General features: G+C 40.0%; 2 protein-coding genes across 21 annotated transcripts in view; one reads left to right on the forward strand and one right to left on the reverse strand.

Moving 5' to 3' along the window:
- Positions 1-12,018, forward strand: LOC110981082 (uncharacterized). Of its 7 annotated transcripts, none has more exons than XM_087135134.1 (5): positions 1-192; positions 818-923; positions 2,725-2,934; positions 8,708-8,854; positions 9,363-12,018. In XM_087135134.1, exons 3-5 carry the CDS (start codon positions 2,801-2,803, stop codon positions 10,456-10,458), a joined length of 1,377 nt encoding a protein of 458 aa, XP_086991260.1. In that variant the 5' UTR covers positions 1-192; positions 818-923; positions 2,725-2,800; the 3' UTR covers positions 10,459-12,018. The 7 variants fall into 7 exon arrangements, with proteins under 7 accessions (XP_086991260.1, XP_086991259.1, XP_086991264.1 ...); XM_087135135.1 differs by having other exon boundaries at positions 3-153; XM_087135133.1 differs by lacking the exon at positions 818-923.
- The window catches only part of LOC110981067 (thioredoxin domain-containing protein 3 homolog), a 27,395-nt gene continuing 24,652 nt past the window's right edge, over positions 11,800-14,542 (reverse strand). For all 14 annotated transcript variants that reach the window (XM_022238273.2, XM_087135131.1, XM_087135130.1 and 11 more), the window contains 2 exons: positions 13,206-13,511; positions 11,800-12,973 (listed from right to left, as the gene is read on the reverse strand). In XM_022238273.2, the coding sequence (XP_022093965.2) occupies positions 12,816-12,973; positions 13,206-13,511 (464 nt within the window). In that variant the 3' untranslated portion in view covers positions 11,800-12,815. The remainder of the gene's footprint in view (positions 12,974-13,205; positions 13,512-14,542) is intronic.

Here is a 14,542-nt window from a genome sequence, read left to right on the forward strand (position 1 = left end):
CGCTTCGTCACGTTTAGATATTTCACCCTCCACTCAGCAGCTTCATCGCGTCATGCTTGTCATGCACCACCTACAAAATGATGATAGTTGACATCAAAGATTGTTTAGTTTGCATGTAATTTACTACGTTGGGCCTACATAGAATCGAAACATGTATGTTCGTGTATATGTATGTACCTGATTGAAAGCAGGGTGAGTCAATTTTTACCCGCAAAACTCACTTTGGAAAATACTCTACTGTATGGTTTAGCTGTATTGAGTGTAGCCCCGAAAGGCACAAGTGTGGTACGGACTCTCACTCCCGATCCATCCTTAGCCACACTTCCGTAAACGCTATTTCGTGTCGGCGTATTGAACATTTCGGCGCACACACTTATCATCGTGGGCGCAATTTCTTTTGCACACGGACATGAACCCTGACCTTTCCGCTTTCTAAAAACCATTGAGTGGAGCGGTTTCGATTTTGGACGGGATTGGTCGTACTTCAAGAACTCAAAAGTCACTAGGCGTAGTGTGCCTTGGCCAGTACTCCGTGAAGCGCAAATGGTCATGTTGGTTTACATGGTGTCGTAACGCTATGGGGTTTTGAAAAGTGCTTTGCCAGGGTCAGGTAGTTGTAGATGAGAAAAACTCTGTGCTTTCTGAATCAAATCTACCCCTTAATGAACTTCTTCCTGTATCGAACATATCCCAGGCTTTTGTTTATTTTGTAGAATTTAACCAATGTTATTGTACAAAAATTTTTTTTTTTTCTACCTTGACTTTGGACGCACGAAACGCTGCCTTCATTTTTCGAAATGGCACCGCCCGTGGTCAGCATGCACAGGCCGGGTTTTTCAAGGTGCCATACACCGGAAAATTTACGATTTTGGAACGCTTTAGGGTGCTCGTATGGAAGTCCAAACTCTGTGGATTACGCCAGTGTAAGTAAAATTGTCGAGTCAGTCTCACTTCGGAAGATATTAGGATTCAAACATTTAAGACATACCTTGAAGTAGAGCTGTGGTGGCGACAGATAAGAGACAGATCGTAAAAGAGAGCCACCACAGCCCTATTTGGGGGGCTAGGGTAGATTTGTTTCACAGTATGCCTTTTATCCAGTTGGGCTGTTTTGCCATAGTTTAGAAAAGTGCCACAGTTTGGGGGGTATTGGCTGAACATGTTATTGGTACCGTTCAGTTGAGCAAGATTAACCATGTGTTGGCAGATCTGCACAATCGATCTACTCGAGACAACTTGACCATGGGATGACTCAGCTGTCTGTGTCTCAAATGGACATGATGATAGACAGATAACCACCATCATTGACTGTGATTGATTGAGATAATTTGACTCATAATAGTGATAATGGGTGTGCTGTATAGGCACATCGCCTACACCCAAAGGGTTAGGGGAAAGATTTACTGACGGTATGACTGTGGCCCTTGTTACCTGACCACTGTGCATGCTGTCACACTGCACTAGTTAGGGTCACTAACACGCCACCCACCTATCATGTGCATGCTGCATCATTGGGTCCTTGTGCACGTCAAGTTCGGCAAGACAAGTTGCAACATAATGCGACACATGCAGAATTTCCCAAACACATCGATGTGCAATTTATGTTAAATGCCCAGCACTTTATCATGTTCATGCCTTGGTCATGTTGGTTGAGTTGTCTCATTGGACGACTTGGTAAGTAGTCAAGTTGTTTCAATGGTGGAGTTGTCTCAATGGCTGAGTTGTCCTGAGTCAAGTTTGTAAGTGGTTGAGTTTTCCAACATCTCTGCATGATATCTCCAATTTTACTGCCCTTTTTAAAAGTCTTGCACAACTGTGATGTCTCTGCATAAGAAAGAAAAAGGCGATTATCAACAAATTGAGCAGTAAGATCTACGGATTGTGCAACGACCAATCAAGCTCAACAAACACACAGTGAAAGCATAGATACATGCAGTTTGACTGGCTTAGTTCATATGTTGGTGTTGGGGCATATTTTCATTGATAAGTGTGCCACATCCTGTATGTTGTGGCCATGACCCATGTAGCATTCACAAGATTAATGCGTTACCATTATACACTGCACTTGCACAGCAACTAGACATGGGCAGTGAGTGTTTTGGATATTTCATTTCCAAAGTGAGGCCTTATGACAAGGTCAAATCTTAACCATGTTGTGAGCCACATGCATTGATGTCATTAACAGCTTAGGTCACGTGATCATGTACATGGTGTATGTGATTATGAGAGGTTCAATGCTTGCTGTAAAACTGCCAAAATACACACATGTACACACTGAATCATAGTCCTCCATTATTATTGAAATATTTCAAAAAGTGAATAAAAAAAAATCTGTCTATCTCCATTTTTTTGCAGCTCACACTTAGCAAACTATGTTTGGTATGCAAAGTCCTCTTTTCGCCCACAACACAAAGCCTAGATTCTGCTTACACCTGTTGGTAGCAGTTATAACATGGCAGATATACATTTTACTGGCACACTGCACCATGGATCTGTAGAGAGAGCAATGATTCCCAAACTGGTTTGCACCATCTATTAGCTGGGTTCTGATGTCGTTGAACCAATGTCAGATCCATCGATTGCGATCCAGATCCACATAAAATAAACAGGCCCTTTACCAAAGTTTGGAGGATGCAATCAACTTCAGTGTTCTGGACCTAGTTGTGAAGCCCTCAGATCTTTCGTGGTGGAGTTCAAGCTTGTTATTTTTTCCTTTTTAAACAGTGAACAGTCACGACCACTTGTTGGTTGACAACTTGATGTACGTACTACTTATTTGTTGGTGTCAGAGTTAGTCACCATGGAAATAGCCAGTGGAAGTATGATCTTGCATCCTGATTTAGCCAGTGAGATCATTGCCTTGCATGAATCCAGTGGATTTAAATCACTGAGTGCCTTCTTCAAACATCTTATAGCCTTGGAGAAGCAACAAAGGTGCTCAATTTTTAAGCTTTCTCTGTTATACACACAGAGTCATGGTTCTACTTGCAAAATTCACCCATTTTTTTTAAAGATAAGTTTCTCCTTTTTTATATTGTTAGCTTTAAAAAGGACCCAAAGGCCCCCTCTGCTGAATATTTAGTGAATTTCTCTTCATCTCCAATCTCACACCTGAATGCTATTTATTCTTAAAATTACATAATGATATTGTATTGTGATATGTTTTTGAATTCACCCGTGTTTCTGTTCAGATCTCAAAACAGTTTGTCTACATTGTTGGAGCTGCCGTTGCTCAGCAGTAGTAATTCCAATCAAGCTGTAAGTCTCGGCTCAAACCAGCCAACAGTAACAATCTCAGTTGGAGTTCAGGTTGAATTATGCTGTCATAGGAGCAATGGAGATGATGTGAGATCCCATGACCAAAATGGTAATCATGAATTGGTTTCATTTCACCAAGATGCTCCCCAAGAAGATATGCCATCAGAGTGTGATAACAATCAGTCTGACTCCAATGTTGAAGCGGACTCTGACAGCGATGTTGGATGGATATCAGGGAAAGAATTTGAGACTGACAACAGTCAAAGAAGCAAATGGCCAAACAGGACAAGAAAACAACAATTACACAAACCTTTTAAGTTGTCAAGAAAAGGAAGAAAACCTAATCGGGGAACAAATCAGGAATTTGTTTGCGAAGAGTGTGGAGCCAAGTTCACTCGAGAATGTTATTATGTTCATCACCTGAAGAAACACCGTGGTGAAGAGACAAACGAACAGTGTGAATATTGTGATCTGATCTATCCCAGCCCATGGACGTTAACACAACACATATCTATTATGCATCCAGAACATGCTCCACCTCCACGTGATAAGCCTCCAGCAAATCCATTACTCTGTAAAATCTGTGGAATGGCATTGAAAAATGTGACTACATACAGAAACCATCAACGGATTCATACAAATGAGAGGCCTTATGAGTGTTCAGATTGTCACAAGACTTTCAAATCTACATCAGCTCTTCTGAAACATGGCCGCATGCATGACCAAGTACGGCCCTATCCTTGTCACATCTGCGGTGATACTTTCAAACATTCTAGTGACTTGATCCGCCATCAAGTGGTTCACACCGGTGAGAAGCGATATCAATGCATTCAGTGCAATAAGTCTTACACAGTTAATGCATCTCTAAAAGCACACATCTTTAGGCATCATGACCATCCTGGAGTCAAACCCTTTGAGTGTCCTCATTGCCAAAGACGTTTTGTAAAGAAAGATTCAATGACATATCATATTAAAAAGAAACATCAACACCCAGAACAGAGTTACAGACAGACGGACAGACAGAGGTCATCTTATCGACGTAGGAGGAAGACAGATGTACATATTAGAATGACTAATGTAGTTTCTCAGGGCCATAAAGCCAGAACTGAAAGTAAATATGTTCCTGTGCTAGTGCCTGCTATTCCTTAAGTCACCCAACTCCAAGGCTTGGATATCTAACTACCTTTCTGTAATCTTTGAATTGATTATTCTGCTTCATTTGGCCTGGTAAAATTTGGATTTCTGATGAAGGGAAGTTCAAGTCTGAATTAGTTTTTTTATGGCCTGGTGGTTTCCAGAATTGCAGTAATCACATTATGAAAACTTTTGAAAATTTAATTAGAAGTATTATTATGAAATATATTTGTAAGGAAGTGGTTCTGAAAATTCTTAGCACTTTTGGTGTGAGAAATATTTCCTTGACAAGATGATTGGTAAAATTGGACCTTAGAGAAGCATTAAATCCTTGTTTAATTGTGAGGGAAAGTACAAATGAGTATGAATTGGAATAAAAAACCTTGGACAGTTTTGTATTGCACAGGTGTTGTCAAGTCCATCTTTAAATATGTGGTAGCAACTTGGCTATTTGGAAAAAGACCTCCAACTCTGCTTCCCCCTCCCCACAACCAGAAGGGACGAGTTAAAGATGATCACATGGCTCATCACCCTTCCTCAAAAGGTTTAAGGTTGTAAGTTTCCTCTTCAACCCCCCCCCCGGCTCACCCTTTTCCATCCGTACCGGGTGTACGTGTTCTTGGAGTCTACTTGTGTGAATCATGAGAGGGCGCTCTGCAGTCTGTATTTGTATAAATTTGTGGCACGCAGAGTGTAATCAAAGTTGCAAAGTTGGAAGTCGTGTAAGAAATATCATGTTGCGACAAATAGGTGTACGAGCATGTTGATGTGCGAGTGACCGAATGGTTGGCAATCCTTACCTTGGAAAGAGTTCTATATACAGATGCGTCTTGACGGCCTGTGCACAAACTCTGTGGGACTGGTCTGAAAAATTCTGTTTTCTAAGTAAACGACTTAGGTTTTTCCCTCCTAATTTGAATGTTTTTGGACATGTTTTGCTTTCTGACGGCAAATGCTACCATGGCCACTGTACTGTATGTACATGTAGAGTGTACATGCATGTTGGTAATATGGCGTCAGTATATGGAACTCTTCCCCTTACTTTCAAATAATTATGTCACCTGCTTTTTAGGACGTTATTGCTTTCTGAGTTTGCTTTATCGCAAATACTGCATGGGTGATTTTGCACAATGGTAGAAAAGCATTGTGGGAAGGAAAAAGGGGCAATGTTTGCTCCTTTATCCTTCCCACAATGCCTTTCTACCATTTGCAAAATCACCCATTGCAATAAGGCTTATACATGATGTAATGTAACTTGGAAGTGATGACCTTGCAGGCCAACAGAACCTTTTCATGTTTCCATCGTTCCTGACGTGCAAGATGGCTTTCTGACTCTATTTGAACCAATCGCAATTTTTCAACTTTGTATATGCACAACTAAAAGTACAAGTTGTGTATCAGTCCAAAATTGCCCTTAAACAGGGAAGCCGTCTTCTTGCTGGGCCTACATAGGTTACTGGGGAATTAATGGTGCTAAACGAATGTTTGATATGTATACAAAGGGCTACCAATTTATTTTGCGATGGTTGAAGCTTAGGCCATGAGAATTTAAGTTTTAGATTTGCATCCGGAACATCTTGGAAAGCATGAGACTTTTTTTCATTATTCATTATTTATTTTTAGCAAGATGGTATGTATAGTGAGTGCGTGTACATTTAGGCCTGTCAGAGAATTTAATCATTTGTGTAGATAGGTATATACGTAGGTACCTAGTAATGTGCATTTTATCCCCTTTTAATTTTACTGCTGCTTGATGATTTGGGATTCGAAATGTTTTTTGAAAAGCCTTTTTGTGAAAACTAGTGATTTTTTTTGTAAATAATTTTTTTTTGGCAGGGTGTTTTGGAACATGCGGATGGTGGATGCAGATCTTAAACTTTCATTCTTGTGGCTTTATGAAGACATGTTAGAAGTTAGTGGAATGTCTTAAAAGTAAGGGCCGGCCAGATCTTGAAGAGGGGGTCCCCCTCACACTGAAACACACACACACAAAAACAAAGAGAAAAGATTAAAAAAGGGGAAAGTAGGCCCCCCCGATATCATGTACAAAGGTAAGTATACAGCTACCCATACCATTGTCAACAATGCATGTCAAGTGGTTTCCGCTTGTGTGCAAAAATGAGACATTAAAATAAAAATCTCGCCTGACCCTTCCCTCTGGAAAAAAATTCCTGGATCTGCTTCTGAAAGGTTGCCCAAATTAATCTGATGACTCCTGTAAAGTTTTAGACAATGAAACTTAGGTCAATTGATAAGCTCTTCTCAGGTTGGCATGGGTTTGCAACACTGTAAATTGTCCATTTGGCCATTTTTGGTGTTTCTTTTGACTGGGATTTAGGAGAGAGACCCTCTATTGTGTTTGTAAAAACTGAACCAAAGTATACATGTTAATATTTGGAAATTGAGCTCTTCTGCTTCAGGTCTTTGAATGACAAGATGGTAATGGTGCAATGCACCTTGACTTGCAGTTGTCCTAAATGGTAACTCTTTGTTGGTGTGTGATGAAACTCCAGTTTTCTAGGATTTTCTTCCAATTTAGGTGTAGGTTTAGCTAGTCCAAGTAACTATGACTCTACGAATTACCTCTTTTAACATTAAAAGAGGCAATTCCGTTCATAGAATATTTGTTACTCTTAAGGTTAAACATGTTACCTGATATTAATGAAGTTCCAGTAACTGTGCTACGCTTCTCTTCAAATCCCTTGAGCTGTCCGTAGATGCTCCAGCCTTAGTGGCGTGTTCTTTCCTTGGATATATTGTGCTGTCTGTAGATGCTCCAGACTTGGTGGCGTGTTCTTTCTTTGGATATATTGTGCTGTCTGTAGATGCTCCAGACTTAGTGGCGTGTTCTTTCTTTGGATATATTGTGCTGTCTGTAGATGCTCCAGACTTAGTGGCGTGTTCTTTCCTTGGATATATTGTGCTGTCCGTAGATGCTCCAGCCTTAGTGGCGTGTTCTTTCCTTGGTCCTTGGATATATTGAGCTGTCCGTAGATGCTCCAGCCTTAGTGGCGTGTTCTTTCCTTGGTCCTTGGATACATTGTGCTGTCTGTAGATGCTCCAGACTTAGTGGCGTGTTCTTTCCTTGGTCCTTGGTTATATTGTGCTGTCTGTAGATGCTCCAGCCTTAGTGGCGTGTTCTTTCCTTGGTCCTTGGATATATTGAGCTGTCCGTAGATGCTCCAGCCTTAGTGGCGTGTTCTTTCCTTGGTCCTTGGATATATTGAGCTGTCTGTAGATGCTCCAGACTTAGTGGCGTGTTCTTTCCTTGGTCCTTGGATATATTGAGCTGTCTGTAGATGCTCCAGCCTTAGTGGCGTGTTCTTTCCTTGGTCCTTGGATATATTGAGCTGTCTGTAGATGCTCCAGCCTTAGTGGCGTGTTCTTTCCTTGGTCCTTGGTTATATTGTGCTGTCTGTAGATGCTCCAGACTTAGTGGCGTGTTCTTTCCTTGGTCCTTGGATATATTGTGCTGTCCGTAGATGCTCCAGCCTTAGTGGCGTGTTCTTTCCTTGGTCCTTGGATACATTGTGCTGTCTGTAGATGCTCCAGACTTAGTGGCGTGTTCTTTCCTTGGTCCTTGGTTATATTGTGCTGTCTGTAGATGCTCCAGACTTAGTGGCGTGTTCTTTCCTTGGTCCTTGGTTATATTGTGCTGTCTGTAGATGCTCCAGACTTAGTGGCGTGTTCTTTCCTTGGTCCTTGGATACATTGTGCTGTCTGTAGATGCTCCAGACTTAGTGGCATGTTCTTTCCTTGGTCCTTGGTTATATTGTGCTGTCTGTAGATGCTCCAGACTCAGTGGCGTGTTCTTTCCTTGGTCCTTGGTTATATTGTGCTGTCTGTAGATGCTCCAGACTTAGTGGCGTGTTCTTTCCTTGGTCCTTGGTTATATTGAGCTGTCTGTAGATGCTCCAGACTTAGTGGCGTGTTCTTTCCTTGGTCCTTGGATATATTGAGCTGTCTGTAGATGCTCCAGACTTAGTGGCGTGTTCTTTCCTTGGTCCTTGGTTATATTGTGCTGTCTGTAGATGCTCCAGACTTAGTGGCGTGTTCTTTCCTTGGTCCTTGGTTATATTGTGCTGTCTGTAGATGCTCCAGACTTAGTGGCGTGTTCTTTCCTTGGTCCTTGGTTATATTGTGCTGTCTGTACAGGTAGTATCAGTTCATGTGTTTTCTTAGGGAGTAACCTGCTTCAATTAAAGAGTTCAGAAGAGATCTTTTCCACTAAGCTCATGTCTGTTAATAAACTTTCCTTACAGACTTTTTATAGGTGGCTACTCATACCTTACTCTTCTCATGCCATTTCTTTTAGATTGAGGATCACCATGGAAATAGCCAGTGGAAGTATGATCTTGCATCCTGATTTAGCCAATAAGATCAGGTCATTGCATGAATCCAGTGGGTTTGAGTCACTTGTTACCTTTGTGAAACATCTCTTTGATTTGGAGGAGCAACACAGGTACCAGTACATGTATTTAATATTTGCCTTTTAACGCTCTTAACAAAACGCACCCTGAATCATTCAATTTCAAGCGACATATGATGTCAGTGTAATGAAGGAGGGAAGTGACGGTTGAAACAGGAGGGTTGTTTGGTCTTTTACAAAGATATTTGGATGTGAAATTTAGTATGAACTATAAAAACTAGAAACACGCAACAAATTTAGATCAGTCAAAGCGCTTTGTGCCTCTCTGAAAGTTCCACAGTTGGAATAGCATGTCTGAAATTCATGAAATAATAAGTGATAAAGGTGTTTGACATAACTTTACAAACTCATTCAATGTGTGGAGTGATGGGGAAATACATCCTGCCAAGCCCTTGTCTTTCAGGGTTTTTTATGGGGGGGGATAAAGACTATTTATCTGATGTACCTGCCATAGACTATTAAGATTGCATTTTATTTTTTAAATCTGAAGATAGGTATCTGCATTGTTAGCATGTTGCAGTGCCCCATTTGTTCTTTTCAGATCCCAACAGTGTTTGTCTACATTGTTTCATGCACAACAAACACGGATATGCAGTTGTAACACTGTTCAGGTGACAAGATCAAATGCTGAACAAGTAAGAGCTGCAGTTACTTCAGTTGGTGTTCAAGTCAAGTTGTGTTGTCCTAGCAACGACATTGTCATGGTATCACAGAAACAAAGTGTTAACTGTGAACAAAAGTCAGTTCGAGAAAGTCATCCGCAGAAAGTAATAGCGCATAATTCTGATCATGACTATCAATGTGAGTCCGATCACGGCCATGCTGAAGAGCCATGGATGGAAGAATTTAAAGACAATGGTAAAAGTCATGAACAGGACAACAAGACAATAATGGAACCAGTATATATATCTGTAGTTAAGCCAAAAATAGTAAAAAGACCATGTTTTAAGTTTACTTGTGAAGAGTGTGGAGCCAAGTTTACTCGTGATTATTATTTCACCCATCACATGAAGAAACATCGTGGTGAAGACACGGCCATGCAATGCCAATACTGTGACCTGACATATCCCAGTCCTTGGACATTAAAGCAGCATATTTTAAGCTCACATGATGAGCACAATGCTCAATGTGACAAGCCTTCAGCAGATCGGCTGCTTTGTACTACCTGTGGAGTAACTTTAAAGACGATGTACACATACAGGCAACATCAACGAAGGCACACAGGTGAAAGACCTTATGAGTGTCAGACATGTCACAAGACTTTTATATATTCATCAGCTCTTGAGTATCACAAACGTGTACATACTCAGGAACGTTCCTACCCTTGTAAATTTTGTGACAAAACTTTCAGATACTCCACTAATCTGAAGCGCCATCAAATTACCCATACCGGGCTACAACGCTTCAAATGTGACCAGTGTGATAAAACCTACAGAGACAATGGATCGTTAAAATCGCACATTTTGAAGAAGCACAAGAATCCTGAATTACAGGTATATGTGTGTCCACACTGCAGCAAACAGGTTGAGTCAAAGTCATCTTTGAATTCTCACATCAAAGTTAAACACCAGAACCCAGAACAGAAAACCAAAAGGACCAAGAAGTTGCATGTCAGATGCAACAAAGGAAAATCTTAACATGTCAAAATGACAAGACCGTTTTTCCTCATTTTTCCTCATTCTACTTGGATTTCAATTTAAAGCACCTGTTACATCCAAACAGCTGCATAATGCCTATTGTACCACAGGTCTCTGGTAAGCCTTTTGCGAGATAAATTTGATTAAAATCTGGTACACCGAGTTTTTTTATTGTACATACATGTAGACATAACAATATGAATTCAGACTAAGACCTCGTTGCTCATATACAGCAAGGTATGAGATGGAGAGAACCCCCCTGCTTTGTGTTGGTCATTGTCTCGCAGGAATCTGGGGAATTCCTTTCAGACATCTTGGGGGAGAATGTGTTAAGTAACAATAGTCTGGAATGTGCATAGGGATTGGACATGTTGGGGGGTACCCCTCGGTCTCATTTCTTGCTGGGTATATTGTTGCTATACCTTGTGATTCAAGGCAAGCTTTTGCATAGCGACAACCACTGAAGATGGTGTATTGGTGCAAGGCATCTCTTATGCAACCTAGCAAAAGCTTGCCCAAATCAGGAGTCATAGAAACAGTGTCTTTAGTATGGAGATTTCAAATTGTTATTTTCATGTGAATGTAAAGAACTCAGTGTACATTTACATGTATCAAGTTTTCTTCAAATTTAACCTGCAAAAGGTTTATTCCAATGATTACGAAAAACCTGGCATCTCATCACTCAGGCAGAAGTAACAGCAGAAATGTTAACATCCTGTTTGTTTATGAGAATGACGTTTATGCACACACCTCGGATCTTTGTAATTTCTTCTGTAATTTTTTACTATGTGTATTCCACTCTGAATTCAACAAGTTTTATTGTTGTAGTCGAGGAAAATGCATATGTTAAAAGTCCCCAATGCTTTGAAATCAACTTTCTGTCAGTACATATTTCAGAATAGGGTTCTTGGGAAACACAAATATATAGACCTGCAGTGTTACATTTTCATAGTGATAGTATTCTTGGTGGTCTTAACCTTTGACTTGTAAGAGAAATCATGCTTGTTCATATAGTGTTTGGTTTCTAAATCACATTTCACATTCTGTATGAAAAGTTTTGGTTTAAGCTGTGGAATGAAAAAAAATCATTGTTAAATTTTCAACTTTCCCATATTCAATCACCTTGAGAATGTGAAATGTAAATTGCTGAGCAAGTAGGCTATGCAAACCAGGCGATATTCCTTTCCACGTTTGATGACTACAAAATTACAGGAACAGGGATTGAGAATATTAAAACACCAAGCTTCTTGTTAATGTCAGAAATGTGTGGGTAACCTTTCGAAAGCCAGTAATATTTTATCATTGGCATTTCTAAATTGACATACTGCAAAATAAGATGCATAAGACTTTTCTAAAACAATTTATTCATCAGAATTCTATGTATTTTTACAATTCGAAATTTCAAACAAAACTAGGCACAGTTTAAGGACTGGACGGAATAATAAACTATGTTCATTCTTACGAAAGATGAAATTGTTTTTGCATTTCATCCATACCTGTACAAGGAATGAACTTTTCCTGTGCTAAATAAAGAAAAAGGCCCACACATCAGGTCACCCATTTCACTGTGTGTATATGTGTATATTCAGGTATATTTTGTTGCAATGACTTTTGGTAAAATATTTACAACTTTTAGCTCAAGTAAAAGCGAAACGAGTAAAACAAGTGTCAAAGCAATAATTTATACCAAGTTTAAAAACATGCATTATTGTACTGATCAGAAAGACCAGTTAATTTTCTTAATGATAAATTCAAGACAAGGAAATCCAAACAGGAAGAAATCTAAACTGTACAGACCAAAATATACTCCTGACTGTTGACAGACTTTTAGATGGCAAGCATGTGTGCGTCACTTTGTACACCCATGCTGGTGACATTGGTCATTACATATTGTTGAAACAGATCTGTAAACTACAAATGTTTGTCCCCACAACTTGGTCTCAACTTACCCAAGAATATACATTGCTTCGTTAATACAGTGAATTCGAGTGAAGGCCTACCCACCCATACATGCTTGGAATCATACTAATATTTAGAACAAGTAGCACGTGTCCACATATTTCCAATGTTATGCCATCTGAAATACTCCTCACACATGCTAGTAATGTGCTTGCATCTGCATATCATGTCACATCTGCATAGTTCTGTGAATCTACTCAACGCAAGTGGTGAATCCAGACAAATCCTGGGGTATTACAACTTGGACACATTCATCCTGTCAAGAAGGGTTCAATCAATTAAACACCACAAAAAGAGAGATTTTGGGGAAGATTGTCTTCAGGGAAAGGGCTTACAGAACAGGTCACTGGCTGAAGTGTGCCAAATCGATTTTTCTAATTCACCACTTTTTAAGTAGTTTATGCCTGTGCTTGCTCTTCTTTCTTTTCATCTGTTCCTTCTGCAGCAGGCTCTTCCTTCTGTTCATCCCCTCCTTCTGCAGGGTGTTCCTCTTTTTGCTCTTCTCCCTCTGTTGGGGTAGCCTCTTGCTCTGCTGCTGCTTCATTGGGTTTTTCATCTGTGATTTGAAGGATATCAAGATCATATGAGCATGGTCTCATTCCAAGACCATGATGTAGGCTAGGTTGTTTAAAATGTTAATCCTACTTTACACCAACAAAACCACATCTGAGCAACTATATGTAAATACCAGTGGGAGAGCCTTTCAGACCATTTTTTCGATACCAGAGAAACAGGTAATAACAATCAGTGCAATACAGAACATGCTGTAAATTCAATCTCTGACTAACCCTCTGTTTGTTGAGCTTCAGCGGGTGGTTCCTCGGCTGGCTTGTCATCTGCCACCTGTTGCTCTTCTACAGCAGGTGTGTCTTCTGCAGCAGGTGCATCATCTCCAGGGGGTGTGTCCTCAGTAGTCGACTTGTTTTCTTCAGCAGGTGTGTCTTCAGTAGCAGGTGCGTCCTCAGTAGCAGGTGCGTCCTCAGTAGCAGGTGTGTCCTCAGTAGCAGGTGCATCCTCAGTAGCAGGTGTGTCCTCTGCTGCTGGGGCCTGTTCCACTGCTGGGTCCTCAGGCTTAGCCTCCTCAGTAGTTTCACCTGATATAAGGAAATACGGGTCTGAAATATCAGAAGTAACAAAATTCAAGTGCAACAAAATCAGCTGAAATAAAGGGGCAATGTAGTGTGTTCATTCAAAAACATCTCAATTATGACTTTTTGATGGAATACGCCTGGCACATCATTTCAAGCTAAAAGTCATGTGTTGATCTTGTTCATTAAATTTATCTAAAATTGAGTCAAGATATCAAACCTCGAATCATGTATGTTTTTAGATAAATTAACTGCCTAAATTGTATTTCCTGTATTTTAATTTAGCACAAAACTTTACTGTGGGGCCATTAACCTATTGATGCATTTTTCTCAAAACAAAGATACATTTTTTTGCAGACACAATGTTATGATGTTATTTGCTTCAGGAAAAAATCAACATTTATAAGGGTCAGAGAAAAGCCATGCAAAACTTGCAAATTTGAAATCAAATAAGGAATTCCCTATACTACATTACACATGTACTGTGTACATCGTTTTCACTTAGAGGTAGCATATAAAACAAGTACAAAAAAGTGGAAATCAGCTGACTGGAAGGTGTTAATTCATACTAAATTTTTTCAACCATGTTAGTGACTTACCAACACAAACATTCAAGAGGAAGAACGGCATGACATCAACAATAACCATGATCACTATCTTATGTGGTGTTATTTAGCTAGGATATATATATGACCATGAGATACATGAAAATAGTGAAGTGTAAGGGAAGGTAATGCTAAACGAGGGCTACATCTCTCTTTTCATTACATTTGCCTGATTCCTGTGAAAAACCTAGAATGTTAATGGAAGAACATGCATGTGAACAGTTAATCTACCCTTAACCACAAGATCACTGATTACTCAGTGCAAAATACTCATGTCTATAGTTGCAGCAATATTGAATAACATGACATACATATAGTAGCAGACAATATCACAAGCTATTCAGCATGAATGAAAGGCAATATGTCCTCAGCTATTTCTGCAACAGAACCAGAACAGTTAGCATCTAGTGAAATAAGTAGTTACTCCTCCAC

Source organism: Acanthaster planci, linkage group LG03 (genome assembly GCF_054643075.1).
Source record: "Acanthaster planci isolate LZ-2023a linkage group LG03, COTS_SCS, whole genome shotgun sequence".
NCBI classification, from domain to species: domain Eukaryota; kingdom Metazoa; phylum Echinodermata; class Asteroidea; order Valvatida; family Acanthasteridae; genus Acanthaster; species Acanthaster planci.

Bases quoted from the DNA above. Each gene is read 5' to 3' on its own strand.
- LOC110981082 (XM_087135134.1), top strand. From the start codon at position 2,801: ATGGAAATAGCCAGTGGAAGTATGATCTTGCATCCTGATTTAGCCAGT. The intron at 2,935-8,707 runs GTGCTCAATTTT...CATTTCTTTTAG, and splicing joins GCCTTGGAGAAGCAACAAAG to ATTGAGGATCACCATGGAAA. The intron at 8,855-9,362 runs GTACCAGTACAT...TGTTCTTTTCAG, and splicing joins GATTTGGAGGAGCAACACAG to ATCCCAACAGTGTTTGTCTA.